Source organism: Tuber melanosporum, assembly GCF_000151645.1.
Source record: "Tuber melanosporum whole genome shotgun sequence assembly, scaffold_30, strain Mel28".
Classification (NCBI taxonomy): domain Eukaryota; kingdom Fungi; phylum Ascomycota; class Pezizomycetes; order Pezizales; family Tuberaceae; genus Tuber; species Tuber melanosporum.
Genome location: NW_003298975.1, coordinates 159635 through 172607, shown reverse-complemented (window position 1 = coordinate 172607; position 12973 = coordinate 159635). Strand labels below are relative to the sequence as shown.

Sequence of the window (12973 nt, the reverse complement as noted above, 5' to 3'; positions counted from 1 at the left end):
CTCCCACCATCACATGTACATGGCTGTAAGTCCAGGCAGTACGAGGTTCGTTCTGCTACCCCGCTACCTACTCCGTCCCCACTCCGTCCCGCTACCCTTCCCCGCCTCTCTCCCCTTTGTTGTAGACAGTGCATCTGCTTTATCCGCATCGTAGTTCTCCTGTTCACGAATCCTATCCAATCAACAAACTTGTTCCTGTCTACTGACCAACCCGCAGCCGAGAGTGTTTGTTTGAAAAGCTATGGGAATCAAGTAAGCCTCCCATCTCCCGTCCTCCCCGCAATCTAAACCTAACCGTGATAGCAACCCTCTCCCAGCAAGTCTACGCAGCGAGTGTCGTAAAGCCTCCAGGATCTTGGCTTCGTTTGTTGATCCCAAACAGAGCTTTGGGCCTGATAAGATTATCCCGCCTTCTGTTCTTTCTAATGCTAAGGTGGGGCTCGCTTTTCTCTCTCTCTCTCTTTCTTTCATTCTTTTTTTTTACCTTTTTTTTCTTCTTTTTCTGTTGTAGGTTGAGAGGGCTGATAAATTGATTTACTGGTGGGTTAGGGGTTGGCGATTATCACGGTGCTTAAAGCGGGTTTCTTATTCTCGGGGAGAGTCGGATCCGGATTGGTGGTTGCGAGAAAGGGTGATGGGTGTATGTTTTATTTCTGCGCTTCTCGAGCTTATGGCTGACTCTTTGTGAAGCTTGGTCTGCTCCGTCCGCAATCGCTACGGCTGGGTGAGTAGCATTTGGGATTTTCACTGCCGGCACGGGAAACTAATCAATGTGCTGTAGCGCCGGGTTTGGAGGCCAAATTGGTGCTGAATTGACCGACTTTGTCATGATCCTAAATGACTCGAACGCTGTCAAGACTTTCGCTCAGGTTGGTAGCATCACGCTTGGAGGAAACGTATCCGTAGCTGCAGGTCCCGTAGGAAGAAATGCGGAAGCTAGCGGTGCAGCAAGTTTAAGATCTATAGCCGGGATCTTTTCCTATAGGTGCTCTAATTTTCCCACTCGCCAAGAATCCTTGCATTGTCGTACAGTCGCTGATCTCGAGTAGTAAAACCAAGGGCCTTTTCGCCGGCGTCTCGTTAGAGGGTTCAGTGATTGTGGAACGAAAGGATGCCAACAAGAAGTTTTATGGGGGGAACGTCTCTGCTAAGCAGCTGCTCAGCGGCAGCATTGGCCCACCACATGACGCGGACGCACTCATTCGGATTCTGAACTCCCGTGTATTCTCTGGAAACCTTACTGGTATGAACTATGACGATATGTATAATGATATTCCTACCTACGACAGTGATAAAGACGAGTCTATTTGGGAGGGTCAGAGCGGCAATGCTTATGGTGAAGGGACGAGACGGGGCTCAATAGGGAATCGCAACTTGTCCAGGTCTTCTACTTGGAAGGACGATCGGGATAGTGGTTCTCCGCGTGTGGTTTCTAGGGCGTCTACATGGCAGGACGATGTGTACGATCGGGATAGAGATAGGGGCAGAGATGATCCTGCTGATTCCGCATGGAGAGCGTCGCACCGTCCGGACCCTGCTCAGACGTTCGACAAATATGAGAGTTCCAAGAGCACTCAATTCCAGAGGCAGCATTTCAACAGCACCTACTCTGATAAATCACCTTCACCCAAGCGGCCCACAGGGCCCAAACCGGTCTTCAAACCGAAGCCACTGTTCACCAATAAGGCCGAACTAAATGCCAACCAAGCTATTGCGCTATACACCTTTGAGGCGGATCAACCAGGCGATTTGGGTATGAAGCTTCTCACCAATTGTGAATCCGTGGTGTAGATGGAACATGTTTGCTGAATATTTCCACAATTAGGTTTCAAAAAAGGTGATATCATCACCATCGTAAAGAAGACCGATTCAAAAAACGTTTGTATCGCTTGGGAGAGTGCGATTGTGCAAGAGCTGACTAACTCCTTTTAGGACTGGTGGACTGGAGAGATCAATGGTAAAACAGGAATATTCCCTAGGTAAGTGACAGTTTCCCCTCACTCCTTCCTGCATGGAGGGAGAAAGGGGGGAGAAAAACGTGCTGTTTTAGATCTTGGAAGCTTATGATTCAATACGTTTACTACAGCAATTATGTTGAGACCATGTGATGTTCTCGATTGGGTTGAGGAACGAGAGACGTGGTGGCGAGGAGAAAAGGTAGTTTTTTTTTTTCTTTTCAAAAAAAGAAATTTGATTTCAGCCTAGTTACGACTTTCCTACAGTATGGTACCTCTACTCTGTTCTGGTGAATGTTGGCTGTGTGAGTGAGTGTGGTAGACATTGGCAATTTGGTGTTTGGTTTTGCTTTCTCCCTTTTCCTGTCGATTTTAAATGGGTATTGGTTGTTCTCTTCTCTTACATCTTATTCCATCGCAAGCGAAATTGTTTTTCATGTTCTACATCTTATTGTGCATGTTCGAGTTACATGGTTAGTCTAGTCAGTGCACTTGTGCGTGCCAACGAATCCAGTCTGCCCCAGCAGCACTTTTCCCAACGAAAAGCAAAAAGGAAGGTCCCTTTCTTTCACCCTTTCTTTGTTCTCTTATGAGATTTGTTGCAGTAATTTCAACTGAGGCTCGAGAGCGGTCAGCTGATGCAAAAACAACATCGAGGTGGTTTTTGCATGTCTAGATTGGCAGATCCATGGTGTGGGGAAAGGTGGCGCATTAGGCTACCCAATGGAGTCTGGAGGACCCTGATGTTTTTTTTTACTTTTTTACACTTTTACCTCCTTTCTTCTCCATTGCACGCCCGTGTGCGCAGGTTGGATGGATGAGACGGATGTGAGGGATGGAGAGTACAAGTATGTTTGAGGAAGGGGGGAGCTCACGATGTTGTACTAGGGTATGTCATGAATTCATGGTACAGTCGTGTCCGGAAAGTTGTCGTACCCTCTCATAGCAACCGCATAACCACAACCCCCAACCATAAAAATTTCAAAAAAAATGTAAAGAATTCAATTAAAGAAAACATGATAGTATTGCTAGTAGACAATAAAAAAATATTATTACCATTTTGTATGGCCTCCATTTGCATCCAGTACAGCTTGCATTCTCTCAGGCATCCTATCTATCCATCCATCCAACTTCTCTTGGGGAATTAAATCCCACTCTTTCTTTGCTGCCTCAAACAATTCAGGTGCACTATGAGGCCTTCTTTCCAGTCTAGAGAATTGGTTGATAAGGGCTCTTTTGAGTAGTGCCCATGTGTTCTCAATAGGAGTAAGATCTAATGAGTTGGGTGGCCAAGGGAGTTTTTTATAACAACAGTCTGCTTCCAATTTTTGATTTTCCTCACCACCATGCCAGGAAGCATTGTCTGCAGCAAGGTAGATATTGTCAGAAGGTCTATCCAGACCCTCTATAAAAGGGATAAGGTAAGGCTGGTAGATCTCAGTTGCATATTGGTGAGAGTTTTGGCCAAGTTTGTCTCATTTCGCTGGTCCTTTCCTCCTCCCTCCTCTTTCTCACAAGAATTAACTCAGTCTTTCCTTCCTTCATTATTGCAGCATATACTCCAATGCTAGTCCTTCCAGACTTAAAGCTAGGCTTTAAGGTTTTTTCTTCCAGCTCTTTACCAGGTCTAACTTGAACCTTTCTGCCTGTTGGATTTGGATTATAAACAATAGTGGCTTCATCCACAAAAACAACCTAATTTCATGCCCCTTTCCAGTTCCTCCTTCTCCTAGCAAACTCCCTTCTTTTCTCCTTTTGTTCTTTTTTCCAAAAAGGCTTTTTCCTAGGTATCAGAAGCTTAAAACCAGCTTCTGATATCATTTTATCAATAGTGGTTTTACCAAGACCAATATTCGCTTTTTTGGTAATATCGCGTAATGCTAAATAAGGCTCGGCATCGATAACTGACTCCACTATCTTTCTTTTTATGTCGGTAATCTTGGTTGGTCTTCTACCTCTCGTCACATGGTAAGTATCTCCAGCCTTAAATTTAGCTCTTTTAACTACTGACTGAACAGCTGACTTGGATACACCTAAGGACTTAGAAATTTTATCATATCCCATATCTGTATGTTTATACAGAGTATAAATTTCCTTACTCAGGTCTTCTCTTGCTCTTAGGTTATGTAGACGGGCCATGGTGAGGAGGGTTGTTGTTGTGATCAGGTGTTATGGAGTTGCACCTCAGGTGTACGAAAACTTTCCAGACACGACTTTACACTGCACTAGTAATATCACAGTAGGTGTAGTATGCTTCAAATAAAACATCGTTAGAATAATAATTTCTCTTTAGATCAGGAAGATCAATCAAGCAAAATTATACTAAGTAATATTGATAAATTTATAAGCTCATAAAACTAAATACTGCTAAAGACCGGTTGTAGTGTGGTAAGTAACTTCTTAAATCCTGATTGCATTTTATACACTCTAGGAACTATTGATTGATACAAAACTCTGTTAAGGGGTTTGTACAATCCCTTGAAATTTTGTTAACCATATCTAGAAGATATATTGGTCTACTATTTAATATTTTACTTCTTTTCTAAGGATGTTGTAGCCAAAAATACCATCAACTAGAGATGAGAGAAAATCTTGGTAAAGGTTTAGTTAAAGAGGTTCTGCACCATAACACATATTTTTCTGTTGAAATGTTGCTTCTATTGCTGTGTACCAAAATTCCACCTTAAAACCCCTGGTACCACTCCTGCTCTGTCCCGTGAATTCAGGATCTACCTAAGTACTATGCTGTAACTGGGAAAGAGGGATACAGTATGATATCATATATGAAAGAAGAGAGATTGGAAAGGGTAGTCTTGAAGGACGCATCTTGGGGCAGGGAGGATATTATATTGCACATTAGCAAAAGTAACTGAACATTTAGTGGGACAATATTCAATTGTGTAACATTACAACCCCTCCTCCACACTTCCAAACTCCACTGTATTTTTGCCACAACAAAATATTGTCTATAATACATCCCAGTAGAAGCCATAAGCATAAGCTAATTCCTACCAAACATCTAACCTTATTTCCAAGAGGCCAAATCATTGGCCAGTGAGAAAGTAGTGTCCCTTTTCGCAAAATGTCACAAAACCTGAAAATTTCTCCCTCAACTGTTTTTGATACAGTTTATAAAATACAACCTAATGGGGAATGGAAAAAGCCTTCAGGTAGACCAAGAAGGTCAACTAAAGAGCAGGATAATGCAATGTTGGAAGTAGCTCTTTATGAGAGAATAATAACTTATGAAAAAGTTGCTGAGAAGGTTGCACCTCAAGTGATTGGGCATACTGTGAGGAGGAGGTTTGCAGAAAAGTATTTGCATAAATGGATTGCAAAGAAGAGAGAGCATTTGAATGAGAAAATTGTAGCAAAGAGATTAGAGTAGGCTGTAACTCACAGGGATTGGACTAGGGAGATATGGAGAAAGAGCACTATGTGGGGGGAAGAGGTTATTGTGGAAAGAGGTAGAGTGTTACAAATTTGGCTTAGTAAGGAAAAGGTTTTCAGGTAACACATGGTTATAAGTCATATGTAGGTTATTGTTTTGTACGCATGACTTATTCATGTCATATGATTTGTTATGTTATGATTTGTTATGTTTCGCAAATAACTCAAGTATGAGTCATGTGATGTACGCATGGCGAGTGTACCTTGAAAGTGTGCATTGTGGGTATGCCTGGTACATATGATTTATGTTTAGCACATGACCTCGTTATGAGGCCATGGGTTTCAAGTATGTAACTACTTGTGATCATATGACTTGTTTATTGTGTTATGATTGGTTTATGAGTTTTCGCACATGACCTGGCTACGAGGTCATGGGTTTTGAGCATATAACTACTATAGTCATATGATTTGTTTGTTATATTTGGCTTCGCACATGTGACCAGTTTGGATCACATGACTTGGGGTGAAAAGAACACTATATCAGGAGGCCAGTATGGCTGAGGAGGAGAGGTTCTTTACGCTTTGTTCTAAGTACTTTTCCTCATCCTTGCTGTTTCTTCACCTCAATCATTTCTTTTGCGCTCATGATGGGCATTGATGCCATGGATTCTGGGTGAGATATCTGAATTTGCTCAGTAGTTCCTGAGGTTCTTAGTATTGAGGTCTGTTAGCGCTGCGTAACAGATTACTTGTTTGCTTCTCATTTCGTTACCTGCTGGTTATCTCATGATACTGGCACTTTGAGCTACTCATCACAGTCGCTTATGAGCAATTTTCGGTAAAATGTCTTTGGCTTCCTGTCTAGCATCTATTCGCAGGTTTCACCTTCGATTGGGGGGATTGAATTTTGGGTTTAAGGGGATGATATGTGTAGTTCTCTGGGCCAGCTTATGTTTCTTGTTGGGTTTTAACGGAGTCCTTAGTTCTCATCATACAAAATGCCTATGAGTTTGCTTAATGACCATCTGGTTATATCAACTCATTGTACCGACTGCATCGCTTCTCATGTAGCAGGGCAGACCTGCCCAGCCCCTCCTCATTACCTTATATTCCTATGGTCGGATTCCTATGATGTTGTTTATGACAGTTCTCTTGGAGTTTTGCCCTTGCGGCATTTAGGGAGGTTCAGTCAGGTGTCTCCTTTTCGCCTCGGTGGAGATGGCTTTGACCCTGAAAAGTCTTGACCCCTGGTGTTGTTTTTCATTACTGCCTGGGGTGGTGTGGGATGATTGGCTGCCAGATACTCGCATTGTCTGTGAATTTAGGAAGTTTATTGCAGATTATCATTGACAGCTTTACTCATTAAAAGTGGGGCATACCTTCTGTTTGTCTCCTTCTGTTAGCTTGCCTTCACCCTTCATGTCATGACAGCTGGAGGTGCCTCTTGCCCATTGTTTGGTCTGTGCCTATTACCAGACCTGTTGGGCTGGTTTTGGCTGGCTCTGCCTACTTTTTTCCAACTTGATTGAACTTCAGTTCGACTGAGTTAGACAGCGTGGCTAGTGATAGTGCTTTTGGGTGTTAGTACTGCCTCTTTTTTAGCTCCTGGCTGTAGCTGGTAGGCTCCCCTCAGCTGCAAGGTGCTAGAGGTTAGGGCTCTGTCGGTATGGCCAAGGCTAGTGGCTGTCTGCTGTGCCTAGGTATGGGCTGTCCTGTAGCTGTCGGATAGTTTACCTGTCTGAGGGATTGGGGGGGCTGCATAGGCTCTGTGGCTTCTGGTGTATAGGGCTTGGTGGGGCAAAGTGTGGAGTGAGAGGCACCTCCAAGGACCAGTCAGGCCTGCATCAGGTTGCATGAGGTCTAATTAAGTGTTTTCGGCACAGTTTAGGCTGTTGGGTAAAGCTGCTAAGTGCTACAAGGATCTCTGATAGACTGGTGGGTTGATGGCAACCTGTATGGATAATGGGCTGCAACTACCTGGTTTGACGTTTTTGCGTCTTGTAGGCTTTATTTCGTGGAGTTTGTTTGGTTTATTTGCTTTGGTTACAGGTATGGCTGGAGAAGACAAGGTACCATGGGTAGAAGATAGACTCTAAGAACTGTTTCTGTCTGTCATTACTTTTACGTATTTTTTTTGTTTAAGTTTTTTTTTGCTTTACTGGTAACAGGTACAGGTCCTATACACTACTACAATCTGTGGAGAAAACTGGCAAAGTGGGTTTATAGGGTCGATAGCCTGGCATGCGCGTATAAGCAGTGGACATGTTGGTCACCTCCACTCTGCCTCGGTGCTGTCTGAAGGGTTTAAGTTGTTTGGTTGGCTTTCTACTGCAGAGGAGGTTTTATGGGATGGTGCTTAGACTGGGTGGTAAAGTTTTTGTGGTTTTTTTGGTCAGCAAACTGGTTGGGTCAGCCCTTTGTTCCGCTTCAGTAACACTGAGTACTAGTTGACTTTATTCCAGAAAGTCAACAGGCTTGGACCGGAGAGGGTGCTGTATTATTTAATAGTCATATAATTAGCTTCTGTGTGGGCCTGATTAGGGGATAGTAAGTGTGGAACTGTAAGCTTAGTTACCCTATAGTTAGTGGTAGACTGGTTAGCCGTATTCTTGTATCGACAGGGGCTCATCATATGTCAGTATTGGTGGTACAAGTTTAAATAAAAATCGATTAACTTTTAAGTACTTTCCTTGTCCTTCTCTTCCCTCCGCCTCAGTGATAAGCTTCTGCGCCCACAATGACTCTTTCTGTGGGGCAGTTATTTGCATTTACCCAGTATCATGGTGGCTAGAATTGTAGTGTAGTTGAGCGCTTGTCTACCCGTTCGTACCGTTTGGTTGTTTTCTGATTAATCTCACACTCTTGACACCACAAACACTTGATCATAGTTACTTATAGGCCCCGTTCAGTACAATATCTCCAGCTTCCTGTCTATTATCTACTCACATATTTTGCATTCAATTAAAAGGATTGAACCTTTTGTTTGAGGAAATCACCAGTATCATTTTTTGGGCCAGCTCATGTTTGTTCGATTTTAACTGAGTCCTTAGTTCTCATGATGTAATATATACACAGAGCTGCTTGATGACCATCCCATGTCTCAACTCATCATACCAGCTCCATCAGTACACAAGGGAGAGAAGTGTAGCACTATGCCCTTTCTTGTTATGTTTCATTTCAAAGGTCAGAATCCTGTAATATTGTTTATCACCATTCCTTGCAGTATTCATCCTCGTGCCATTTAAATTAGTTTAGTCAGGTGTTACCTCCTCACCTTGATGGGAATGGCTTTGACCCTGAAATCATTTACCCCCTGGTGTAGTTCTTCATGACTGCCTGGTATGGTATAAGATGATTGGCTACCAGCCTTTTGCGTTGTCAGTGTATGTGGGTGGTTCAGTTGTGAATTGTTGTTAGCTGCCTCACCCATTGCAAGTGGAGCCTACCTGCTCTTTGTCTGTTTCAGTTACACTTACCTCTCACATTGATATTGTATTAGTTGCAGATACAACTTGCCCTTTGTTTGGTCTGTGCATTGTTCTGAACCTGTGGGACTGTCGTCGGATCGTCCTGCCTAACAGCTCCTAGCATGATTGAACTTTAGTTTGGTTGTATTGGATGATGTTGCTAGTGCTGGTGCTTTTGGGTATTAGTGCTACCTCCTTTGTGACTCCTGGTCTCGGCTAGGGGTCCACTTAGCAACACCATGTTGAGGGTGGGACTCAGTTGAGAGGCCAAGACCAGTGGCTATCTGATATGGCTAGGTACAGGCTATGCTGTTACTATCAGACCATTAATCTGTTCATGTAGCTGTAGGGGCTAGATGGCCTTTACGGTATCTTATGTGTGGCGCTTGGCGGGGACTGATTGGGAGGGGAGAGGTACCTGCAAGTACCGGTTGGGCCTGCGTCAGGTTGGGTGAAGTCTATTTATGTATTTCCAGCCCTATTTGGGCTGTTAGGTGAAGTTGCTAAATGCTGCAAAGCTACCTGACATGCCAGCATGTTGATGGCCACCTATGATGATAGTGGGTTGCGACCATCTAGTTGAACTTATTTGGCTCTTACTTGCTGGACTTTGTGGAATTTGTTTGGTTTCTATGGTTTAGCTACAGGTATGGTAGCAGGAGGCATGGCACTAAAGGTGGGAGATAGGCTTTACTGACCATCACTGTCTGTTATTACCTCTATGGATTTCCCTTGTTTGTGGTGTTGGTTTGGAAAACAGGCAGTTGGTACAGGTCTTCCTTACCGGTATACTTTGCAGAGGAAACTGGCAAAGTAGGTTCATACAGTGGATGGCCTAGCAAGTGTTTACACGAGGTAGACACCTTGGTCACCTCCTTCCTGCCATTGCATCCCCTGTAGTTTTAGGTTGTTTGTTGATTTGCTTTTGTGAAGAATATAGGTTGCAGGATAGTTTTTAAGACCAATTCTATAACTGGTACGGTTACTCGGTTATTAGTTTTATTTTGTTTTATGTATCACTTTGATACTTGGTTTGTTTTAAGTATCGTTTGATACTTAGTTTTGTTTTATATATTATTTTAAGTATCGTTTTGATACTTGGTTTGTTTTATCAAAGAGTATTACTTGATACATTTGATTAGTTTTGTTCATGTCAGATATGAACAGACTTGTGTATTTAAAGACCATGTGATTCTATGATAGAAAAGGCAGACTTTGACAGACAGTATTTCAATATACTTGGTTGAACAATTACTTCTTTGTTCCTCAGTACACCTTTGAAATCTCCTTTAGTTCTCAGCTCTCGCCTCCTCTCTGGTAGAGCAGGCCACCTACTAACTATTGTACCATTTACCGATAACGTGACTAGCACCTTGCGAACACGTTACATATTCTTAGTGTTTTATTTGTTTTGGGATGTGGAACCCAGTCAGGTTAGTCTTTTATTCAGCTTCAGCTATACTTAGAACTGGTTGATGTTATACCAGAAGGACTATGAACTTAGACTGGAGAGAGCTCTGAGTTGTTTAATAACTTTGTAATTAGTTACCTTGTAGGCATGACTCGGGAATAGTAGTTGCAGAGCCATAAACCTAGTTAGCATAGAGTTAGTAGTATACTAGTTAGTGGTATCCCATTGCCGGCAGGGGCTCATCATGTACCAGTGTTGGTGGTAAAAGTTCAAATAAAATTAGATTGAATTCTAAGTACTTTTCCTACTTATTACTTTAATAAATATAAAATACCTTTACGTTCTTTACTATTATTACTATCTTTATTGCTATTACGATAAGAATACTGTATATGAGAAAGAGTTTGAGAAAGCTTATGATAGGTGTTACAGTTAGAAGACGACAGTCTTGTTCTATTAATAAAGTAGGCATAGGCCTAAGAGCTATTGTACAGCAGAAGAAAAGTAGAAGAGAAGAGAAGAATCATTCCCTGTCACTAAGAGCTAAACTGTTAGGCGGAGACAGCTTGATAGACTTCAAAGTTGTCTAGGCCAATCGAGATTCGTTTCTGTAGATGGAGATTGTCTAGGAAGGCTCGGACTTGGCTCGTTTTGTTTATGACTACTAGGAGCGAAGTAGAATAGGTAAAGTAGGGTAGAATCGTAAAAACATTATTATATTGTTAAGGTCTCTTCTCCATTGCTTGATGATGTCTAAAGCTTGGGAGGCACTTCAATATTTATATTCCACGTCTCAGTGTTCGCGGACTACATCTATTTATCATACAACTATGTACTTCTTTAATCGTAATTTGCGACGTCGAGTTTTCTTCCAAGGTGCGAACACTTGTGGACCCTGAAAACCATCACACCCTCATCGGTAATTACGATATTTCTGCTTAGGAAGCGTGCTGTTCCCTATAGTAATATTCCAATTAGCAGAGTCTTTAGACTTATGGCCTAGTTCTTAAGTCAAACTGAGTTGGCTCCAATTGTCTTCGCCATTGATAAAATGATCAGTTTTATCCACAGCTATATCTGCAAAGATGGTCGTCATTACAACCATCGTAGGTCGTCTGACTCCAACCCTTTGTAACTCCATACCCAACCAATAGATTTTCTTTGGATAACTTCCTATTAACTTGCAGGAAGCTATTCCACCAAATTGGTAATTAATCCCTCGGTCGGCAACCCTTGGTTGCTTTTTGGGTAGTAGGTTTCAGTAACCATTATAGTATTGAGAATCATCCCATAGCTATGACGTGTTCCAAAACCCAGTTGCAACACTCCGTGAAGTTTGTTGGCTTCTTTGGTAGTGTCTTTTGGAGTTCTAGACGCTTCTGGTGCATGTAAATGTATTGGTCTGTAGTAGAGATCCTTTACCATTTGATACCATCTCTTTGTGCGAAATCATCCCGTTACCTACAGCCCTTGCCAAAGGTGTCAGGTCTTTGAAGCCAAGTAACTCTCTGAGTAGTTGACGGAATCACTCCATTCTACTTCCCAGGCCTAGCCGAAGGTCCCCTCTCATATATCCTGCGAACAGGATCTGGACGGACGGACGGTGACTACGTATATGGTGTTAATCTAATAACTTTAGATTTGTGGTAATATAGTCACAGGACGCAACTGAGATTAATATATATGATGATGCGCGGGCCCCATAAGGGAGCCAGAGGGGGGTGTTGGAGACCAGAGATTGTGATTCCGAGTGGGATTACCCTACTTAGGGTGGTTCCTAGGTATCGGGTTTTGGTATTCCTAACATAAACATCCAAAGAGGGATTATTACACATAACCTGTCATGTGTACCAAGTGCATCACATGTATGAGACTCATGACTTATATGTAAGAGTCACATGTGAAAGTTAGAGCATCATATGACTTATAACTGTGAGTCATTTCATAACAATAAACACCTATGACTTGCAAGCTTAAGTTATATGAAAGCCCTGTTCCTTCTTGACAATCTACCATGTTACAATCTGCTTCATGATAGGCATACTAAGACAGGTAATCCTGCTTTGAATCAAAATCCTTCACTTCCAATACCCCCTCTAACCTCCTTGCATGGCCACTACACCATCACACATATCAATATCAGTTGCATAACTCAATTGAATTATCATCTCACTTCAATCTGAAAGTCACATGTCCAACTTGTACTATCCTTAAAGTTATTTTAAGTAGTGAGGTATTTTCTACTAATACTACCTACAGCTTCATAACTCATTGAACAATCCCCAAGAGTTGCCACCTAAGAGATTATCTACTAATCCAGTGGAATGTCATCATGTAGATTAGTAGAAAGTTATTTGAAAGAAATCTATCAGTTGAATTAGCAGTTATTGAGGTTCAATGTCGGCAACCTAAAATGGTTGCATATATAACTACTCCCACAGTGCTCTAGAGGCCATGGGAGGAATTACTGACCAAGGAATTATAACTATATGCTATAGATGGGGTACTTCCATGTACAAAGAAGTTTATTGGAAAAATTCTCAAAGGCTAGTTTTCAAGCGATCACAACTAGAAGTCTTCCACTTCTCGCAAAAATGACCAAACTCAGCCTTTCAATATAAAACTGATCTTTTTATCAATGAAGAAAGAAATTGGGCCAACCCAGTTTGTGTTAAGAACTAGGCTATAGTCTAAGAACTCTGAGAATCAGTGAATTACTACTGGAGAGAATAACGTTCTCCAAGGCATAC

The 12973-nt window shown here is 42.2% G+C and overlaps 1 protein-coding gene; it reads left to right on the top strand.

The window, feature by feature from the left end:
- The window catches only part of GSTUM_00006942001 (uncharacterized protein), a 3018-nt gene extending 511 nt beyond the window's left edge, over positions 1 to 2507 (top strand). Inside the window, exons 1-9 of the mRNA XM_002839055.2 lie at positions 1 to 252; positions 304 to 433; positions 550 to 640; positions 691 to 724; positions 782 to 985; positions 1050 to 1753; positions 1826 to 1878; positions 1933 to 1979; positions 2087 to 2507. The exon at positions 1 to 252 is cut by the window's left edge and continues 511 nt beyond it. Coding sequence (XP_002839101.1) covers positions 242 to 252; positions 304 to 433; positions 550 to 640; positions 691 to 724; positions 782 to 985; positions 1050 to 1753; positions 1826 to 1878; positions 1933 to 1979; positions 2087 to 2108 — 1296 coding nt within the window. The 5' untranslated portion in view covers positions 1 to 241 and the 3' untranslated portion in view covers positions 2109 to 2507.
- The last annotated feature ends 10466 nt before the right edge of the window (positions 2508 to 12973 follow it).